The following is a 19,818-nucleotide window of genomic DNA, read 5'->3' as shown; positions in this document are numbered from 1 at the left end:
CCTCCAATTTCTCCCCCTTCATTTTTCCCTTCCTACTATCTTTTTTTTTTTAAGGGACTTCATCAAGATAAAAAGCTTTTGTACAGCAAAGGAAACAGTCAACAAAACCAAAAGACAACTGACAGAATGGGAGAAGATATTTGCAAATGACATATCAGATAAAGGGCTAGTATCCAAAATCTGTGAAGAACTTATCAAATTCAACACCCAACAAACAACTAATCCAATCAAGAAATGGGCAGAAAACATGAACAGACATTTTTCCAAAGACATCCAAATGGCCAACAGATGCATGAAAAAGTGCTCAACATTGCTCGGCATCAGGGAAATCCAAATCAAAACCTCAGTGAGATACCACTTCACACCAGTCAGAATGGCTAAAATTAACAAGTCAGGAAATGACAGATGTTGGTGAGGATACGGAGAAAGGGGAACCCTCCTACACTGTTGGTGGGAATGCAATCTGGTGCAGCCACTCTGGAAAACAGTATGGAGGTTCCTCAAAAAGTTGAAAACAGAGCTACAAGTCCTTACTTTATAGAGAAACAAGACAATGAGCTTTGTGGAACCTAAGCAGGGACGATACCCACATATAGATAAAGCTGTGTTACACTGGACTACTGAAATATGTGCAAAAGGATTGCCTAGCCCATGCCAGGTGAAGCAACTAAAGACATGAGGAACTGTCACTCTCTTGGAATGGGTGAAAAAAATGTGCAAGCAGAAGTTGATGTGACTCATTCATGAGTCTTATAGGATTATCATTAAGGCATCAGAGTCAAAAGGAGAACACGTAATTATTTAGACAGGACTGAAAGATGTTAGCCCTAATGGGTTTTGCTAATTATATATATATATATATGTGTGTGTGTGTGTGTATAATATATACATACACAATTTGGGGACATATTAAGATCATAGGTGGGTGGCGGACTCATTTGTATTCACCATCAAAATGGTTAATTAATCAAAGCTTAGTTTAACAAAAATTGAGTACCTACTATATTCTAGGCACATTCTAGGAGCTAGATATAAATAAATCAGACATAGGATAAGAAAGGTAAAAGACATTTAATACTAATAAATACAATAAAATGTTTTCCATTCTTGAATGGAATTGTGGGTAACCTGAAAGTGGTGAAATGATGATAGGTGGCCCTTGAACAACTCAGGTTTGAACTGTGTGGGTCCACTTATATGTGAATTTCTTCAATAAATATACTGGAAATTTTTTTTGGAGATTTGTGACAATTTGAAAAACATCGCAGACAAACCACATAGCCTAGAAACATTGAAAAAGTTTAAAAAAAAAGTATGTCACAAATGCATAAAATATGCACAAATCCATTATAAAAAGTTAAAATTTATCAGAACTTATACACACACTTAAAGATGATATGTTGAGAAAAATGTAAGCAAAGGTACAATATTAAATCATAACTGCCTAAAATTAACTGTAGTACATGCTGTACTACCATAATAATTTTGTAGCCACCTCTTACTGCTATTGAGGTGAGCTCAAGTGTTGTATCCATTTAAAAATGCTGTATGACACTAATCATCTACGTGTAATTCATCTCTCCAGTAAATTGTGTACTGCAGTAAAAAGTGATCTCTCATGGTTCTCATGTAGTTTTCATCATGTTTAGTGCAGTATCACAAACCTTGAATAATACCATGGACCCATACAAAGTGCCACTAGTGATGCTGGAAATGCTCCCAAGAAGCAGAGAAAAGTTATGACATTACAAGAAAAAGTTAATATGAGGTTTGCAGCTGCAGTTACCTGCCACTTTAACATAAATGAATCCAGTGTAAGGACCTTTGTAAGAAAAGAAAAGGAAATTCCTGAAACTGTCATGGCAGCTACACCAGCAGGTGTGAAAACCTTGCACTTTTTGCAAAATACCTTTTTATCTTATGTTGAAAAATACAGGATTGCTATAAGAAAGGCATATCTGTAGACTCTAATATGATTCAAGAAAAAAGCAAAGTCATTATATGAAACTTAGAGCAAAAGAAAGGAGAAGGATCTAAACCCAGAGAATTTAATGCCAGCAAAGGATGGTTTGATAATTTTAGAAAGAGATTTGGCTTAAAATATATCAAGATAACAGGAGAAGCAGCTTTCACCATCCAAGAGGGAGCAGATGAGTTTCCAGACACCATCACAAAAATCATTAAGGAGAAAGGATATCTGCCTGAACAGGTTTTTAATGTAGATGAAAGTGTCCTATTCTGGGGGGGAAAAAAAAAAAAAAGGCTATGAAGGACATTTATTAGTAAGGAAGAGAAGGAGGCACCTGGATTTAAGGCAGGAAGGGATAGGCTAACTTCACTGTTGTATGCAAATGTATTTGGGGTTCATGATTAGGACTTCCCTTATTTATAAAGCTGCTAACCCCAGAGCCTTGAAGGGAAATGATAAAACACCAGTTGCCAGTCTTTTGGTTGTACAGCAAAAAGGCCTGGATGATGAGAATATTTTTTCCAAACTGGTTCCATCGATTCTTTGTTCCTGAAGTCAGGAAGTACCTTGCCAGCAAGGGACTGCTTTGTAAAGTTCTTTTAATGTAGGGTAATGCCCCTAGCCACCCAGAACCCTGTGAGTTCAACACCAAAAGCAGCAAAGTGGCTTACTTGCCCCCACAACACATTTCTAATTCATCTTCTAATTCAGGGGGTCCTAAGGGGATCATTAGGCTCACTAATCACAATATTCTATGGAAGAGAACCCCTGATAGAACATCATGAATATCCAGAAGGATTACACCATTGAAAATGCCATTGCGGTTGTAGGAAAAGCCATGGAAGCCATCAAGTCTGAAACGGTAAATTCCTGCTGGAGAAAACCAAGTCCAGATGGTGTGTGGGACTTCAAAAGATTTACCCCAGAGCCAATCAAGGAAATCATGAAAGACTGGATATGGAAAAAAAAAAAAAAAAAGGGATGGGGGAGCAGGTCAGGGAAGTGGTGGTGAAGGGCTTCAAGATATGGATCTTGGAGAAATTCAAGAGCTAATAGATACCACACCAGAGAGATTAACAGAAGATGACTTGATAGAGATTAATGCTTCCAAACCGGTGCCTAATGATGAAGAAGACACAGAGAAAGCAGCGCCAGAAAACAAACTGACCTTAGACAGTCTGGCAGAAGCGTTCCTATTATTCAAAGACTGCCTTTGACTTGCTTTAGGACATGGACCCTTATGTGCTTTGGGCACCAAAACTAAAGCAAATGGTGGAAGAATGACCGGTGCTGTATAGAAACATTTTTAGAAAAATAACAGAGCAAAAAGTCCGACAGAAATGACAAGGTATTACTGTAAAGTTACAGCAAGTGTACATGCCTCTCCTGCCTCCCTTTCTGCCTCCTCCGCTTCTTTGATGCCAAGACCAGTGCCTCATCTTCCTCCCTCATCCATCCAATGTGAAGATGATGAGGGTGAAGACCTAATGATGATCCACTTCCTCATAATGAACAGTAAGTAATTTTCATGCTGTAGAGCCAATGAACTTACCTATGGTGCATGTGTTTGGTGAAAATCCAATAACTGTATAGTAAGAACTGTGTGAGATGCTTTGGTGTTATTGCTTCAGTTTTCGTTATGTCGTATATCAGGTGCAAGACTTGTATGGAAGTGGATAGCATTTCCTTACATAGGCATGCAGTGAGTGATATTTAATATAAAATTAATGTGTTAGTTTACTTACTGTCTCATAACTTTTCTTTCAAAGAATTACAACATACAATATGCCTCTCTCTTGTAATCAGAGAAACAGCATTATCAGCCTCTCAGCACAGGTAAGTGGTTTAAAAAAGAAAAGTTTCCAGTATTGTATTATGAATAAGACTAACACTAAAAATTTTATAATGATTCATTCCTTAGTGTATAGGCTAGGCTACCATAAAGCAATCATATTGTTGCTTCATTATCAAATGCATGTCGTTAAGCGTCTGCCTTCGGCTCGGGTCATGATCCCAGGGTCCTGCGATCCGGCCCCGCATGTGGGCTCCCTGCTCAGCGGGAAGCCTGCTTCTCCCTCTCCCACTCCCCCTGCTTGTGTTCCCTCTCTTGCTGGGTCTCTCTCTGTCAAATAAATAAAATCTTTAAAAAAGGTGAATTTGTTTTTGACATTATCTTTTCATTTTTGATGTCTAGCATTAGTAATACATATAATATCTACAGTGTTTTATATAAGACATTACTGATACAGGTACTGACATAATTTATCTTGTAAGCAGATGGTGTATATTTACAGTATTGATAAATACAGTACAGTGCTGTAAATGTATTTTTCTTATGATTTTCTCAGAAAGCTTTTCTCTAGCTTTATTATAAGAATACAGTATAAAATACATACAAAATATAAAATGTGAGTTAATTGGCCATTTTGTTATCAGTAAGGCTTTCAGTCAACAGTAGGCTATTGGTGGTTAAGTTTGGGGGGATTCAAAAGTTATACATAGATTTTCAACTGTGTTGGGGGTCAACATATTGTTCAGGGGTCAACTAGATTCAAATACAGATAAGGTGAGTGGAAGAGCACCAGGCTTCCCAGAAGGGAAATGCTCCAGGCAGGAGGGCCACAGGGATGAGATAATAAAACAGTGAAGAGTGGGTCTGGGATGGCAGGGGGTGCTGAGGATTGGAAAGGAAGGAAACAAGGCTGAGGCTAGACTAGGAGCTGCTAGGCTAAGGAGCTCAGGCTTTGTTCAGTAGGCCAAGATCAGCAAATTATTTTATGTAAAGGGCCAGATAGTAAAGATTTTAGGTTTGTGGACTATGGGTCTCTGACAGAGCAATTGGACAACAAAGCAGCCACAGAACTAGGCATGACCGTATTCCAATAAAACTCTATTTTCAAAAGCCTTGTAGAGGGCTGTAATTGGCCTGTGGGCTATAATTTGCCAATTCTTTTGGCATCTGTGAAGCTACATTCAGGTGTGGTCACCTCGTAGTTCAGTCTGTCATTCCTCAGACACAAACCTTCTTGAACACTTCATCCTTGAGCTCTTGTTTCTCCCCACTCCAGTCCCTCCTGTCCACTGCTCATAAATTGACCAGCCTCCCAAAACATCTCTGTGTTCAAAGCTTTCACTGTAAAATCTCTTTTGTCTGTAGGATAAAGTACAATCATGGTAGCCTGGCATTCAGTGCTCCCTATGGTGGATTTCAAAACACCCTGCCAGTCTATATTGAGCCTATGCCAGCAAATTGGGCTACTCATTACCCTCTTCATGTAGCTTGTTCTGTCTTCATGTACAAAGCAGTTTCTCCACCCCAAATACATTTTAGAGAGGATTCGACTTTTGAATTTCTGCTTTTCTACTTTCTAGCTGTGTGACCTGGGTGGGTGGCCATGAAAATAATAATGCTTCACATTTATTGAGTGCTTGCTTTGTGCCATACATTGTGCTAAGTACTTTGTATGTATTAATTATTCTTTCCAATTATCATCAACTATATTCTAAATGACTAGCCCAAGACACCCAAATTTCCTAAGCCTCAGTTTCTTCATTTGTAAATGGAGGATTATTGTGAGGATTAAATAGAAAGCATCTAGAACAATGTCAACCACAAACTCAGTACACGTTAACTCCCTGCTAGCTCTTGTATTCCTTCTTTTCCCTTTGATGTATCTTTTATGGCCCAGTCCAATTTTCCTCCTTTTTAATCAAGGCAGAAGTAAATTTTTACTGACTCTGAGCTTTTATGGAACTAAATCTTCAATATAAGTATTTTGATGTTGTTCATTTTAAGCCTTATTGTCTTTTTATGTGTTTAGCATATTTGCCTAAAATATTTGCTCTTTGAGAGCTAAGGTGGTATCTATTGCCCTAAAGTAATTCTCAATGTTCATTAATGTTTTCTGATTTGCTTTTTACCTAAATAACTGACAACACATATACACACGCACATACACACACACACACATATATAAGATATATATGTATATGTATATATATATATATATATATATATAAATATGATGGCAGCAACTTCAAACCTTTTCCACTTTTCCCAAGCTTCTGGCCTTGACCCCATCCTAGGATCCTCCTCAGTCACCTCTCTTGCACCTTCACAGGGGAGGAAAAGCCATCAGATAATAGCTTCCTTTGTCTTTTCTACCAGACCCAGGAGTTCTCTTTTCTCCTTCTCCTAAGGAAAATCCTTCCACCTAGTCTGGATCTCTTGCCCTCCAGTCTTCTCAGGGGACTTGTTCAATGGATGACCTGCCCCTTCTGAAGTGTTGTCACCTTCTCCCTCTTAATCTCTTCTCACCTTGAACATGCTCAAGTCTCTCTCATGCTTGAAGAATCCTGTGTGATTACACATTTCCATCTGGCTGCATCCTCCCTCATTCCCTCACCTCAAGCCAAACCTCTCCAAAAAAGTAGACTGCTCCCTGCCTTCCACCTATCTCTCCCCACACAGCAATCTATCCCCCCCGTCACTCTCTCCAAAGTAACCACCCACCCCTTTGATGCCAAAATCAGTAGGTTCCTTTCAGTCATTATCTTAAAGACTTAATTATTTAATCAGATTTCAACAGTTATTAGTGCATTTGGTTGTCCAGTTCTGTCTCCCCTCCCCTGCAAGAATGTAAGCTCCGTTATGGAGCTGTCTTGTTCATTTTTAGATCCCTGTGTTGTGATCTCTTGTTCATAGTAGGTTTATAATAAGTACTTGTTGACTGAATAGATCTTGCCCTCTTCATGGCAAATTTTACTTTGCCCATCAAAGCACATTTCACACACTGATTATCTGTTTGCTTATCTGTAACCCACCAGAGGATGGTTAGAGCAGAGACAGTGCTCTTGATAGTTTTATCACCAAGCACAGGATCTTGACTAGAACTCCAAAAAAATGTGTATTGACTGAATGACTGAAAGGAAGATAAGAAAAGGGAAGGGTTTTTATGGTGTGGTAAGTAAAGAAGAGTAACACACACAGACATTCCTTATTTCCTAATTTTGCCAGAACATATGGATAGTTGACCTGAAACAATACACAAATAATTCATTAAAGAGAATTCATTACCACTAAGTTATTATTTAGTGTCCATTTTCTCTCCAGCTAAATTACCTTGGCCTCCCCACTTACTGGTAAAAACCTCCAGGCAGGTTTCCTCTAATTAGGACAAAGAAATAAATAGCATATATACCTGGTTTTTCCTGTATCCAGTCAGACAACCATTTTAAATGGCAATCACAGGTCCATGGGTTCCCATGAAGATAAAGGCTTTCCAAATCAGGCATATTGGAAATCATCTCTTGAGGCAGGGAGCTCAGGAAGTTATCAGACAAGTATAGGTACTTAATGAAAGATGTTTTAAATATCTGGAGGTATTTCAAAGAGACAAATGTATCTGGATGAAGCTTAGTGAGCTGATTTCCTTCCAGGTGCACCAGTCGGAGAAAGGTGAGTCCATAAAAAACCTCTGGGTTTATAAACTCAATATTGTTGTGGTCCATATGTAACCGTGTCAAGCTCCTGAGGCCATAAAAAGTATCTTTCTGAAGTTTTCGGATTTTGTTATAGCTCATTTTTAAGACCTAAGAATAAAAAATAAAAAAACACAAAAAAACCCCATTTAGTTTGTCAAAGAAATTTTCACAAGAGGGAAAAGTGTATCAATAATAAAACATGTTGGAATTAATCCAGTGCAGCATGTGTATCTTGCTTGAATCCTAATTCAAACAAATTAGTTGCAAATTAAATATGAGAATATCAGGGAAATTAGAATACTCATGATAATATTAAGGAATTATTGCTAAAATTTATATATTAATTTTTTGTTTTTTTTTAAAAGATTCCTTAACTCTGAGACATATATGAAGTACCTGCAGATAAAACATTAAGATATCTTATTTCTTTGAAAACAATGCAATGAAGTAAAAAAAAGTACTGGGTAAAAATACAGGTGAAACAAGATCTGTTATGTCTTGGTAACTATTGAAACTGGATGATGACATTTTGGGATTTATTATACTATTCTTTTTACTTTCCCTAAGTTTTTAAAAATTGTCTTGATATTTCAAGGAAATTTAAGATTTCTTAAACCTGAATTTTTCATAAGAAAGAAATATATTGAATTCATCTGTCACATTTGTAACAGTGTTATTGAGATATAATTCACAGGCCATAAAATTCACCTCTCTAAAGTATAAATTAAGTGGTTTTTAGTACATTAATCGTGGTGCAACCATCTCCACTAAATTTAGAAAGTTTTCATCGCCCCAAAATCAAAACTGCCATCACCCCAAAATCAAAACTGCTGCCATTGGCAGTCATTCCCCACCTTCTGCCTAGCCCTAGAAAACCACTAATTTATTTTGTTTCTGTGGATTTGCATATTCTGGACATTTAATGTAAATGGAGTCATACAGTATGTAGCCTTCTGTGTCTTGCTTTTTTAAATTTGCCTAATCTTTTCAATACCCATCCCTGTTGTAGAATTATTAGCCCTTCATTCCTTTTTATTGCAGAACAATATTCCATGTGTACATATAACATTTTGCTTATCCACTTATCAGTGGTGGACATTTGGGGTGTTTGCCACTTTTTCGTTCTTATGAGGAATATGATTTTGATTGATTTCGCATTAAAATCAAAATAACTTTTGAATATTTCAATAGCATGTGGGTATTCTTCAGTTTCGTCTCCACTTATTAGTTGAACATACACCTTCTCCCAAAAAGAAGAGAGAAAGAAATGCTAGTAAAAACAATGATTTCTTTTTTTTTTTTTTTTTAAGATTTATTTATTTGGGAGAGAGAGAGCACAGGGAGAGGGAGAGGGAGAAGCAGGCTCCCCACTGAGCAGGGAGCCCGACGTGGGGCTCCATCCCAGGACCCTGGGATCATGACCTGAGCCGAAGGCAGACGCTTAACTGACTGAGCCACCCAAGCACCCCACAATGATTTCTTTTCATTTTTTTTTTCCTGATTTGGCCTAAGATATAACTTTTGTTCAAGAATGCTTTTCTGGAATGCCAAGTTCCCTAATAAGCAAAGAAAAACTGACAACATAGAAAAGCTTTGACCTAAATATTACCTGGGAGTACAATCTCAAACTCAGTGTTCTCAATATTTGTTGAAAATGCGGTGAAGAGAATAAATATGTGTGGGGATTTAATGAAGGGGTTGTATTTCATCTAATTCTCTGAAGACATATATTCCAAACAATCCCTGATTAAGCCAGACTAACAGAATCACATGCCCAGACTGAATCCTTTGCATTATACAAACCTGGTATGATGTCAAAATGCTGTATGAACACTGGCATTTTATCTTTTATAAAGATATTGCTGACTTATTATGCTGTATTTATTTTATGAGGAGCTTTGGAATAGAAATCAGAGGTGTCTTGGGGATCAAGATGGTAGAATAGGAAGGTTCTGAGCTTACCTCCTTCCATGGACAAACCAGAACTACAACTATTTATAGAACAACTATATCTGAGAACAAATTGAAGACTTGCAGAAATGATTTTACACAATTAAGGATATAAAGGAAAAGCCATATCACAATGGGTAAGAGGGGCGAAAATGTGGTTTAGTTGGGATCCACAATCCCAGTGTGATGACCCATAAGGGGTATGGGGTCGTATCACAACCATAGAGGCCCTCCTCGAGGAACCAGGGGCTCAAGCCCCACGTTAGATTGGACTCCCAAGCCCAGGGGTCCTGCATTGGGAAGACATAATGTCTGACTTTGAAAACCAGTGGGGCTTATGTCCGGAAAGGCAATAAGAAACTGAGACTCTGCTCTTAAAAAGTGTGCATGTAATCTCCTTTGTTCCAAGTCCCAGGGCAGAGGCAGCGTTTTGACAAATGCCTGGGTTACACATAAAGGAGATTATTTTACAGCATGTGCCAGATGAGCAGGGACTTGCTGTAACATTCTTTGGGAACAGAAGTGATGGTAGGCACCATTTCTTCTTACTCCCCTCATATCTCACTGGCCCAGTTCTGGTGGGAGCAATTTCTCCCCAACTAACCCCCCATAGTGAGCCCCATACACTAGAGTGCCTGCAATAGTCACAACCCGACCTCACTGCTAGCCACATTGGAAGCCTGCCCCACCCACCAGTGCATACAAGCCACAACAGGAGGGTACGCACAGTCCACCCAGGGGATACCCCTGGGGCACCTCAGTTGGATGCATCACAGGGGTTTGTGCTACTAGGCCCCACAGGACACCTACATAAAGCTACTCCTCCAAGACTGGGTAATATAACTGATCTACCTAACACATAGAAACAAAGACAAAATGAAGCTACAGAGGAATATGTTCCAAGTGAAATAATCTACCTGAAATATAATTCAGAATAATGACCATAAAGATGCTCACCAAACTCAGAAGACCAAATCAACACAATGAGAACCTCAACCATGAAATAGAAAATATAAAAAGGAACCAATCAGGGCTGAAGAATAACTGAAGTAAAAAATATACTAGAGGTAATTGAGAGATTAGATATAGAGGAATGAATCAATGATGTGGAGGACAGTAGTGGAAATCACTCTATCAGAACAGCAAAAAGAAAAAAAGAATTAAAGACTAAATATAGTTTAAGGGATCTCTGGGGCAACATCAGGCATACTAACATTTCCATTATAGGAGTCCCAGAAGGAGAGAGACAGAAAAAGGCACAGAAAACCCATTTCAAGTAATAATGGCTAAAAACTCCCTAGCCTGTTGAATGAAACAGACATACATGCCCAGGAAGCACAGAGTCATAAAGAAGATGAACCCAAAGAGACCCAAACCAAGACATATTATAATCAAAGTATCAACAGTTAAAGAGAGAATCTTAAAAGCACCAAAAGAAAAACAACTAGATCTAAGGAAACCCCCATATTACTATCACAACTGGTTTTCAGCTCAAACTTTACAGGTGAAAAGAGAATGACAGGATATATTCAAAGTGCTGAAAGGAAAAAAAAAAAAAAAATCACAAGCAAGAATTCTCTACAAGATTATCACTCAGAATTGGAGAGAAGGAGTTTCCCAGACAAGTAAAAGCTTAAGGAATTAATCAACAACAAACCAGTCTTACAAGAAATGTTAAAGGACCTAATTTAAGTGGGAAAGAAAAGGCCATAACTAGAAAAAATAAAACTATAAAATAAATGATGTCACTAATAAGAGTAAACATACAATAAAGGTAGTGGATTGACCCCCTACATATCTAGTATGAAGTTTAAAATACAAAAGTGGTAAAATCATCTAGACTTATAATTAGTCAATGGATTCACAAAATAATAAGATACAAAATAGGACCTCAAAACATGAAACATTAGGGTGGTAAAAATAGAGTGCTTTTAGAACACCCCTGAACTTAAGTGATCTTCAACTTAAAATAGACTGCTACAGACATAGAATATTATGTTATATATGAACCTCATGGTAACCATAAATCAAATACCTATAACAGTTTCACAAAAAAATAAAAAGGACACAAACATAACACTAAGGAAAGTCACCAAATTACAATGGAAGAGATTAAGAAAACAGAACTATAAAACAACAAAATGATAATAAGTACATGTCTATGAATAATTTTTTATTAAAGTCTAATATAGAATGTTATATTAGTTTCAGGTGTGTAACATTGATTCAACAATTTCATACATTACTCAATGCTGACCATGATGTGTAGTTAACCAGTGTTATTATATTATGTACCATAATTTGCTATGCTGTAATTTAATCTCCAGGGCTTATTTATTTTATAAATGAAAGTTTGTACCCCTTAATCCTTTTTTATCTATTTCCCCATCTCCCTATACACATTCCCTCTGGCAACTACCAGTTCTCTGTATTTAAGAGTCTGTTTTTGTTTTTTTTCTTAATTCTGTTTTTTAGATTTTACATATAAGTGAAATCATACAGTATTCGTCTTTTTCTGATTTATTTCGTTTAGTACAATGCCCTCTAAGTCCATCTGTGTTGTTGCAAATGGCAAGATGTCTTTCCTTTTTATGGCTGAACAATACTCCATTGTATTTATATATACCACATCTTCATTCATTTGTCAACAGACACCTGAGTTGCTTCCATATCTTGGCTATTTTAAATAATGCTGCAGTAAACATAAGGGTATGTGTATCTTTTTGAATTAGTGTTTTCATTTTCTTTGGGTAAATACCCAGTAGTGGGATTACTGGATTACATTTCTATTTTTTAATTTTTTGAGGAAACTCCATATTGTTTTCCACAATGCCTGCACCAATTTATATTCTCACCAGCAGTGCACAAGGATTCCCTTTTCTGCACATCCTTGCCAACAATTTTTATTGTCTTTTTAATTCTAGCCATTCTAACAGGTGTGAGGTGATAACTCATTGTGGTTTTAATTTGTATTTTCCTGATGATTAGTGATATTGAGCATGTTGTATGTATTTGCTGGCCATTTGTATGTCTTTTTTTTAGAAAAAATGTCTATTCAAGTCCTCTGCTCTTTTTTTAATTGGATCATATTTTTTTTGGTGTTGAGTTGTATAAGTTCTCTGTATAATTGGAATATTAACCACTGATCAGATATATCATTTGCAAATATCTTCTCGCAGTAGGTAGACTGCCTTTTGTTTTGTTGATGACTTCCTTCACTGAGCAAAAGCTTTTTATTTTGGTGTAGTTCCAATAGCTTATTTTTGCTTTTGTTTTCCTTGCCCAAAGGAGATATATCTAGAAAAATGTTGCTATGGCTAATGTCAAAGAGATTACTGCCTATGTTTGTTTCTGGAGCTTATGGTTTCCTTTCTCACACTTAGGTCTTTAATCCGTTTTGAGTTTATTTTGTGTGAGGTGTGAGAAAATGATTGTTTTATTCTTTTGCATGTAGCTGTCCCATTTTGCCAGCACCATTTATTAAAGGGACTGTCTTTTCTCCATTATATATTCTTGTCTCCTTTGTCATAGATTAATTGACCATATAATTAAGGGTTTATTTCTGGGCTCTCTGTTCTGTTCTATGGATCTATGTGTCTGTTTTTTTGCCAGTACCATCCTGTTTTGATTATTACAGCTTTGTAGCATAGTTTAAAACTGGGAATTGTGTCCAGTTCTGTTCTTTTTCAGGATTGCTTCTTTTACTATTTGAGGTCTTTTGTGGTTCCATACAAATTTTAAGATTATCTGTCCTAGTTCTGTGAAAAATGCTATTTTGATAGGGATTATACTGAATCTGGGATTATATTGAATCTGTAGATTGCTTTGGGTATTATGGACATTTTAATGATATCTTCTAATCCATAAGCATGGAGTAGCCTTCCATTTGTTTAAGTCGCCTTTAATTTCTTTCATCAGTGTTTTAGTTTTCAGAGTACAGATCTCTTACTTCCTTGGTTAAGTTTATTCCTAGGTATTTTATTCTTTCTAGTGCCACCCTAAATGGGATTTTTAAAATTTCTCTTTTTGCTACTTTGTTACTAGAGTATAGAAATGCAACAGATTTCTGTACATTAATTTTGTATCCTGCAACTTTACTGAATTCATCCATCAGTTCCCAGGATCACGACCCGAGCCAAAGGCAGACACTTAACCAACTGAGCCACCCAGCCATCCCTCTTTCTTATCAATCTGGATGCCTTTTCTTTGTCTGGCTATGCAGCTAGGACTTCCAAAGAGTGCTATGTTGAATAAAAGTGGTAAGAGTAGACATCCTTGTCTTAGTCCTGATCTTAGAGAAAAAACTTTCAGTTTTTACCAGTGGGTATGAGGTTAGCTGTGGGTTTTTCATACATTGTCTTTGCTCTGTTGATGTACATTCTCTCTAAACTCAATTTGTTGAGAAGTTATTAATGGATATTGTATTGTCTCAAATGCTCTTTTTGCATCTATTGAGATCACCACATGGTTTCTATTCTTTCTCTTGCTAATGTGATGTATCACACTGATTGATTTCTGAATATTGTACTACATTTTTGTCCCTGGAATAAATCCCAGTTGATCACAGTGAATGATTTTTTAAATGTATTAAAGTAAGTTTGCTAATATTTTAAGAATTTTTGCAGTGTTTTTGGTTTTGGTATCAGGGCTATTAATGCTCACCTTGTAGAATGTATTTGGAAGAATTTGGGAAGAATAGGTATTAACTCTTTAAATGTTTGGCGGAGAACGCACCTATGATGCCATCTTGTCCTACACTTCTGTTTGCTGGGAATATTTTTATTACTGATTCAATTTAATTACCAGTAATTAATCTACTTCTTACTGATTGCTTTGAAAGATCTTCTAAGAATTTATCCGATTTGTTGGCATATAATTTTTCATAATATTCTCTTAAAATCCTTTGTATTTCTCTAGTGTTGGCTATTTCTTCTCCATTTGATTGAATCCTCTTTTCTGATGAGTCAAACAAGATTGATAAACCTTTGGCCCATCTTTTTACAGAACCAGCTCCTGGTTTCATTGATCTTTTCTATTTTTTTTTAACCTCTATTATATTATTTCTGCTCTAATCTTGAGCAGTTCCTTTCTCCTGCTATATATATAAAAAAACTGATTTCTAGTTTCATACCAGTGTGGCCGGGAAAGATGCTTGTATGATTTCACTTTTTTTTTTTAAAGGTTTATTTTATTGAGAGAGAGAGAGAGACGGAGAGAACATGAGCAGAGCGAGGGGCAGAGGGCGAGGAAGAGAGAATCCTCAAATAGATTCCTCACTGAGCATAGAGCCCAGTGCAGGGCTCAGTCCCAGGACCCTGAGATCACAACCTGAGCTGAAATCAAGTCAGATTGCTTAACCAACTGAGCCACCCAAGAACCCCTGATTTCACTCTTAAGACTTCTTTTGTGGTCTAATGTGATCTATTCTGGAGAATGTTCCATATGCACTTGAAAAGAACGTGTAGTCTACATTTTTTGAATAGAATGTTCTGTACATATTTTAGATCCAGCTGGTTTAATGTGTAATTCAAAGCCACAATATCCTTGTTAATTTTTTGTCTGGATGATCTATCCATTGATATAAGTGGGATGTTAAAGTCCCCCACTATTATTGTATTACTGTCAATTTCTCCCTGTTAATATTTTTTTTGTGTTTGGGTGCTCCTATGTTGAGTACATAGATATTATAATTGTTATAATGATAAAGGGAACAATCCAACAAGTAGATATATGTAGTGTCCTTGTCTTTTGCTACATTGTTTTAAGGTCTATTTTGTCTGAAATAAATATTACCTCAGCTTTTTTTTTTTTTTAACTTTCGTTTGCATGGTTTATGTTTTTCCAGCCCTTCACTTTTAGTCTGTATATGTCTTTAGCTCTGAAGTGAATCTCTTATAGGCAACATAGAAATGGGTCTCCCCCCCCCCTTCAGTCACCCTGTTCTTTGATTGAACATTTAGTCCATTTATATTTAAGGTAATTACTGATAGATTTGTACTTATTACCATTTTGTTAATTGTTTTCTGGTTGTTTTTGTAGTTGCTTTCTGTTCCTTTCTTTTTCCCTTGTTCTCTTCCCATGTGGTTTGATGGTTTTAATGATATGCTTGGATTCCTTTCTCTTTATTTTTTTGTTCTTAGAAGTCTCCTGAGGGAACGCTGCCCCTCTAAGGCACATTCCTAGATGAATTCATCAGTCTCCTTCATGCATACCTCAAGTGCTTTTCTAACTGTTGCTTCTGTGCTGGATTCTTGGGCCAGGTTATTTATTATGCTGGTTCTTTAAGGGCAAGGATTCAAATTCCTATCACCCTCCAGCTTTCCCAGACTTAAGTCCTACTGATTTTAAAAGCTCCTGAAGCCCTACTCATTTTCAAAGCTAGATGTTACAGGGACTCATCTTTACATCCTCAGTGCCTGTGGTACATGGTATGGGGTTTGATCCTCACTTCTCTGTGCTTGTGGTATCCCTCCCATTTGTGGTAAGTCTTGCCAGGGGTTTGGTTCCCAAACACAATCCCTACCCATCCCACCTTTTCTGATATGGCCTCCTCTCTATAATTAACTGTGGAAGGTCTGTTTTGCTAATCTTCAGGTTGTTTTCAGTTTAGTTACACAGATGTAGCTGTTATCTCGGTGTGTCCAAGTGATTGGGCCAGCTCAAGATTCTACTCCGCATCTTCCCTTGAATAAAACTGTCAATAATTACTTAAAATGTAAATGGACCAAATGATCCAGTCAAAAGATGTAGTGTTACTGAAGGGATAGAAAAAAGATCCAAATGAGCCTACAAAAGACTCACTTCAGATCTAAATACAAATCTAAAGGTACACACAGACCAAAAATGAAGGAATAGAAAGTTGTTTTTTTTCTTTTTTTTGCTGCAAATGGAAATGAAAAGAAAGCTGAGGCAGCTATACTTGTATCACACAGACAGACTTTAAAACACTAGGCTTCCAGGAAGTTGGCACAGTAGGAGAATCCTAAGCTTATCTCATCCCATGGATACACCTAAATAACACACACATTAGAGTAAATAACCCAGGAAAAAACTCAAAGACTAGTAGAACAGACTCTCCACAGCTGATCATGGAGAAAAAGCCACGCTGAAAATGGTAGGAAGGATGGAGATGTGGTCGGGAACCAAACTGACCTGCAAGACTGACCACAGGAGGAGACACATTGCAAGCACACAGAAGGGAGAGGCACAGACCCCAGAGCAGGCACCGAGAACCCTTACTAGGAAGACAAATCCCCATAACATCTGACTTGAAAACCAGAGGGGCTTAACACCAGGCACTCTAAAAAATCAGTGGGCTCAGCTCAGCTCTGGGAGAACAAGAAGGTGATAAGAAACTGAGTCCCCACCTTAAAGAGACATCATAATAACCCTGCTGACTATAGCATAGTAGCAGCAGTTTGAAAAAACTCCTGGGGTATATGAAAAGGAGATTTACTTACTAATCTCAGAACCCGTGCAGGAGGGACAGGGATCTTTAGGAGATTTCTTCAAGAACAAAAGAACTGGTGGGCACCATTTCTCTACCCAAGTCTGCATACACAGACACCTGTAGGAACCAGAACAAATACTCTCCACCTAGCTTTGCTAACAGCACACCCCACCTCCCCCAATTCTCCTGTGGACCCATGACACCCAACCAGCCCTTGGCAGGAATTTTCTAAAGCAGCTCAGATCTCCTGCAAGCAGACATGTGCAAATCTTGCTAACACTGTGTGCTCCACCCCTTCAGCATTCTCATGCTGATCCATCTAACCTGCCCTCGGCAGGAGTCTATCCAAAGCTGTGCCACAAGTGTGGCATTGTGTAAGCAGCCCTGAGAGTAGCCAGCTCTACTCCAAAATGTCTCTTGAACTGGGGAGAGGGGAAGATAAACATACTAGGTGGACTGCAGCCCCAATCCACCAATGAAAGCTTCCCAGGGACAACACATAGAAAGCAACTGCAGATAGGTGTGACTGTAGGTCTGTAAACATCCGGTCTGATCCAACTCAAGCCCAAGGTAGCCCCAGACTGGCCCCTTAGTAACACAGAAAGCCATTGCAGATGACTGGACTGAAGACAAATGCAACTCAGACACAACGGTAGGGCGCACACAACACATATAGAAGATATGCCTGAAGTGCCAGGTTCTGGTGAAGAGAGGACATTGTACTACAGGGTACTATACAACCTCTTCTTTATAAGGCCACTACTTTCAAGAGCAGGAGACATAGCTGACTTTAACACACAGAAACAGACAGAGAATTAGATAACAATGAGGAGACAAAGTAATATGTGTCAAATGAAAGAACAGGACAAAATTATATCAAGAAAGCTAAACAAAACAAAGATGTCTAATATGCCTGATAGAGAATTTCAAGTAATGGTCATAAAGATACTCACTAGACTTGAGCCAAGAGTGGAGGACCTCAGTGAGCCCTTAACAAAGAGATAGAAAACATAAAAAATAACCAATCAGAGATGAACAACTCATTAACTGAAATTAAAAATATACTAGAGGGAATAAGTAGTAGACTAGAGGAAGCAGAAGAATGGGTCAGAGAGCTGGAAGACAAAGTAATGGAAAACAATCAAGTTGAAAAAGAAGAATGAAGAAAGAATTATTAAAAAAATGAAAATGGGGGACTTGGGAAAAGATGGTGGAGGAGTAGAGGACCCTATTCCAACTGGTCCCCTGAATTGAGGTGGATATCCACCAGACCACTCTGAACACCCACAAAATCAACCTGAGATGTATCTCAGAAGATATATCTGGATCTCTACAAACAGAATATTGCAGGCAGCTGGTTTCGAGGTATGAAGTGGGGAGCTGTGATTCCGCAGGCAGATAGCAGAAGATAAACAAAAGGGGGAGGGAGTTTTTGGGATCCTGCACTGTGGGTTCCCGAAAGCCTCCCACGCTGGGGACGGGGCACAGACTTGCAGACTGGTAGTGGTGGGGAAAGGACTTTAGGGCACCCCCCCCCAGACTGAAACCTGGAGCAGCAGGGTCACGCTTGAGAACTGTAGGTGGCTGGTGGTTTTAGAAGCACAAAGGGCCGAGATGTGCCCCGACCTGGAGGCGAGGACAGGGAATGAGGGGCGCACAACCCAGGATGCTGCAGTTTTTGGTAGCATAGACAGAAACGGAGATAGTGTGGCCTGGAGAGCTCACTGAAGAACAGATTGTGCCCTCTCTGTTCTGTGGCAGAGGGTTGGAAACGGTCTCTTCTGCTCTGACTCTTGGAAGAGACATGGAAAGCCGCCAGGGAAAGCAGCCAGAAAACAAAAGCACCCTGAAACTGGTTTTCACTGAGCCCATCCCCCCCCACAGGGGGGAGGGCAATTCTGCCCAAACAGGGTTGCCTGAGTAACAGTGTGGCAGGCCCCTCCCCCAGAAGACAGGCTGGGAGAACAAGAGACCCACAACCCTAAGGTCCCTACTAAACAGGTGCATCTTGCTTGGGTTGTGGTCAATAATTTGGACTCTGTACATTCCCTCAACCACCCCTCAACAGAATGACTAGGAGGAGGAACCCCCAAAATAGGAAAGACTCAGAGACTGTGACTTCTGCCACAGATTTACAAATGGATACAGATATAACCAAGATTTCGGAAATGGACTTCAGGGTAAAAGTTATGAAGACAGTAGCTAGAATGGAGAAATCGATTAATGGCAACATAGAGTCTCTAAGGGCAGAAATGAAAGCTGAACTGGCAGATCTTAAAAATGCTATCAGTGAGATCCAATCTAATCTAGATATTCTAACAGCTAGAGTAAGTGGGGCAGAAGAACGAATTAGTGATCTAGAAGACCAATTGATAGAAAAGAAAAAGAGGAGGCCAGGGAGACACAACTCAAAATCCATGAAAACAGAATCAGAGAAATAAGTGACTCCATGAAACGTTCCAATGTCAGAATTATTGGGATCCCTAAGGGGGTGGGGAGAGAGAGGACTAGAAGATATATTTGAGCAAACTATAGCTGAGAACCTCCCTAATCTGGGGAATGAAACAAACATTCATGTCCTAGAGGCAGAGAGGACCCCTCCCAATATCAAGGAAAACAGACCAACGACCAGCATGTAATAGTAAAACCCGCAAATCTTAGAACCAAGGAAACCATCTTAAGGGCAGTTAGGGGGAAGAGATTCCTTATGTACAGAGGGGGAACATCAGAATAACATCAGACCTATCCACAGAGACCTGGCAAGCCAGAAAGGGCTGGCAGGACATATTCAGGTACTAAATGAGAAGAACATGCAGCCAAGAATACTTTATCCGGCAAGACTATCATTTAGAATGGATGGAGAGATGCAGAGCTTCCAAGACTGGCAGAAACTGAAAGAATATGTGACCACTAAGCCGGCCCTGCAAGAAATATTAAGGGGGGGGGGGTTCTATAAAAGGAGAAA

The 19,818-nt window shown here is 38.5% G+C and overlaps 1 protein-coding gene across 1 annotated transcript in view; it reads right to left on the bottom strand.

Moving 5' to 3' along the window:
• IGSF10 (immunoglobulin superfamily member 10) overlaps positions 1–19,818 on the bottom strand; it is a 119,028-nt gene that overhangs the window by 15,433 nt on the left and 83,777 nt on the right. Inside the window, exon 5 of the mRNA XM_032408431.1 lies at positions 7,171–7,561. Coding sequence (XP_032264322.1) covers positions 7,171–7,561 — 391 coding nt within the window. The remainder of the gene's footprint in view (positions 1–7,170; positions 7,562–19,818) is intronic.

This window comes from Phoca vitulina, unplaced genomic scaffold (assembly GCF_004348235.1).
Source record: "Phoca vitulina isolate PV1807 unplaced genomic scaffold, GSC_HSeal_1.0 scaffold10, whole genome shotgun sequence".
Lineage (NCBI taxonomy): Eukaryota > Metazoa > Chordata > Mammalia > Carnivora > Phocidae > Phoca > Phoca vitulina.
Note: the sequence above shows the minus strand (reverse complement) of the source record. Positions and strands in the feature narration are given on the sequence as shown.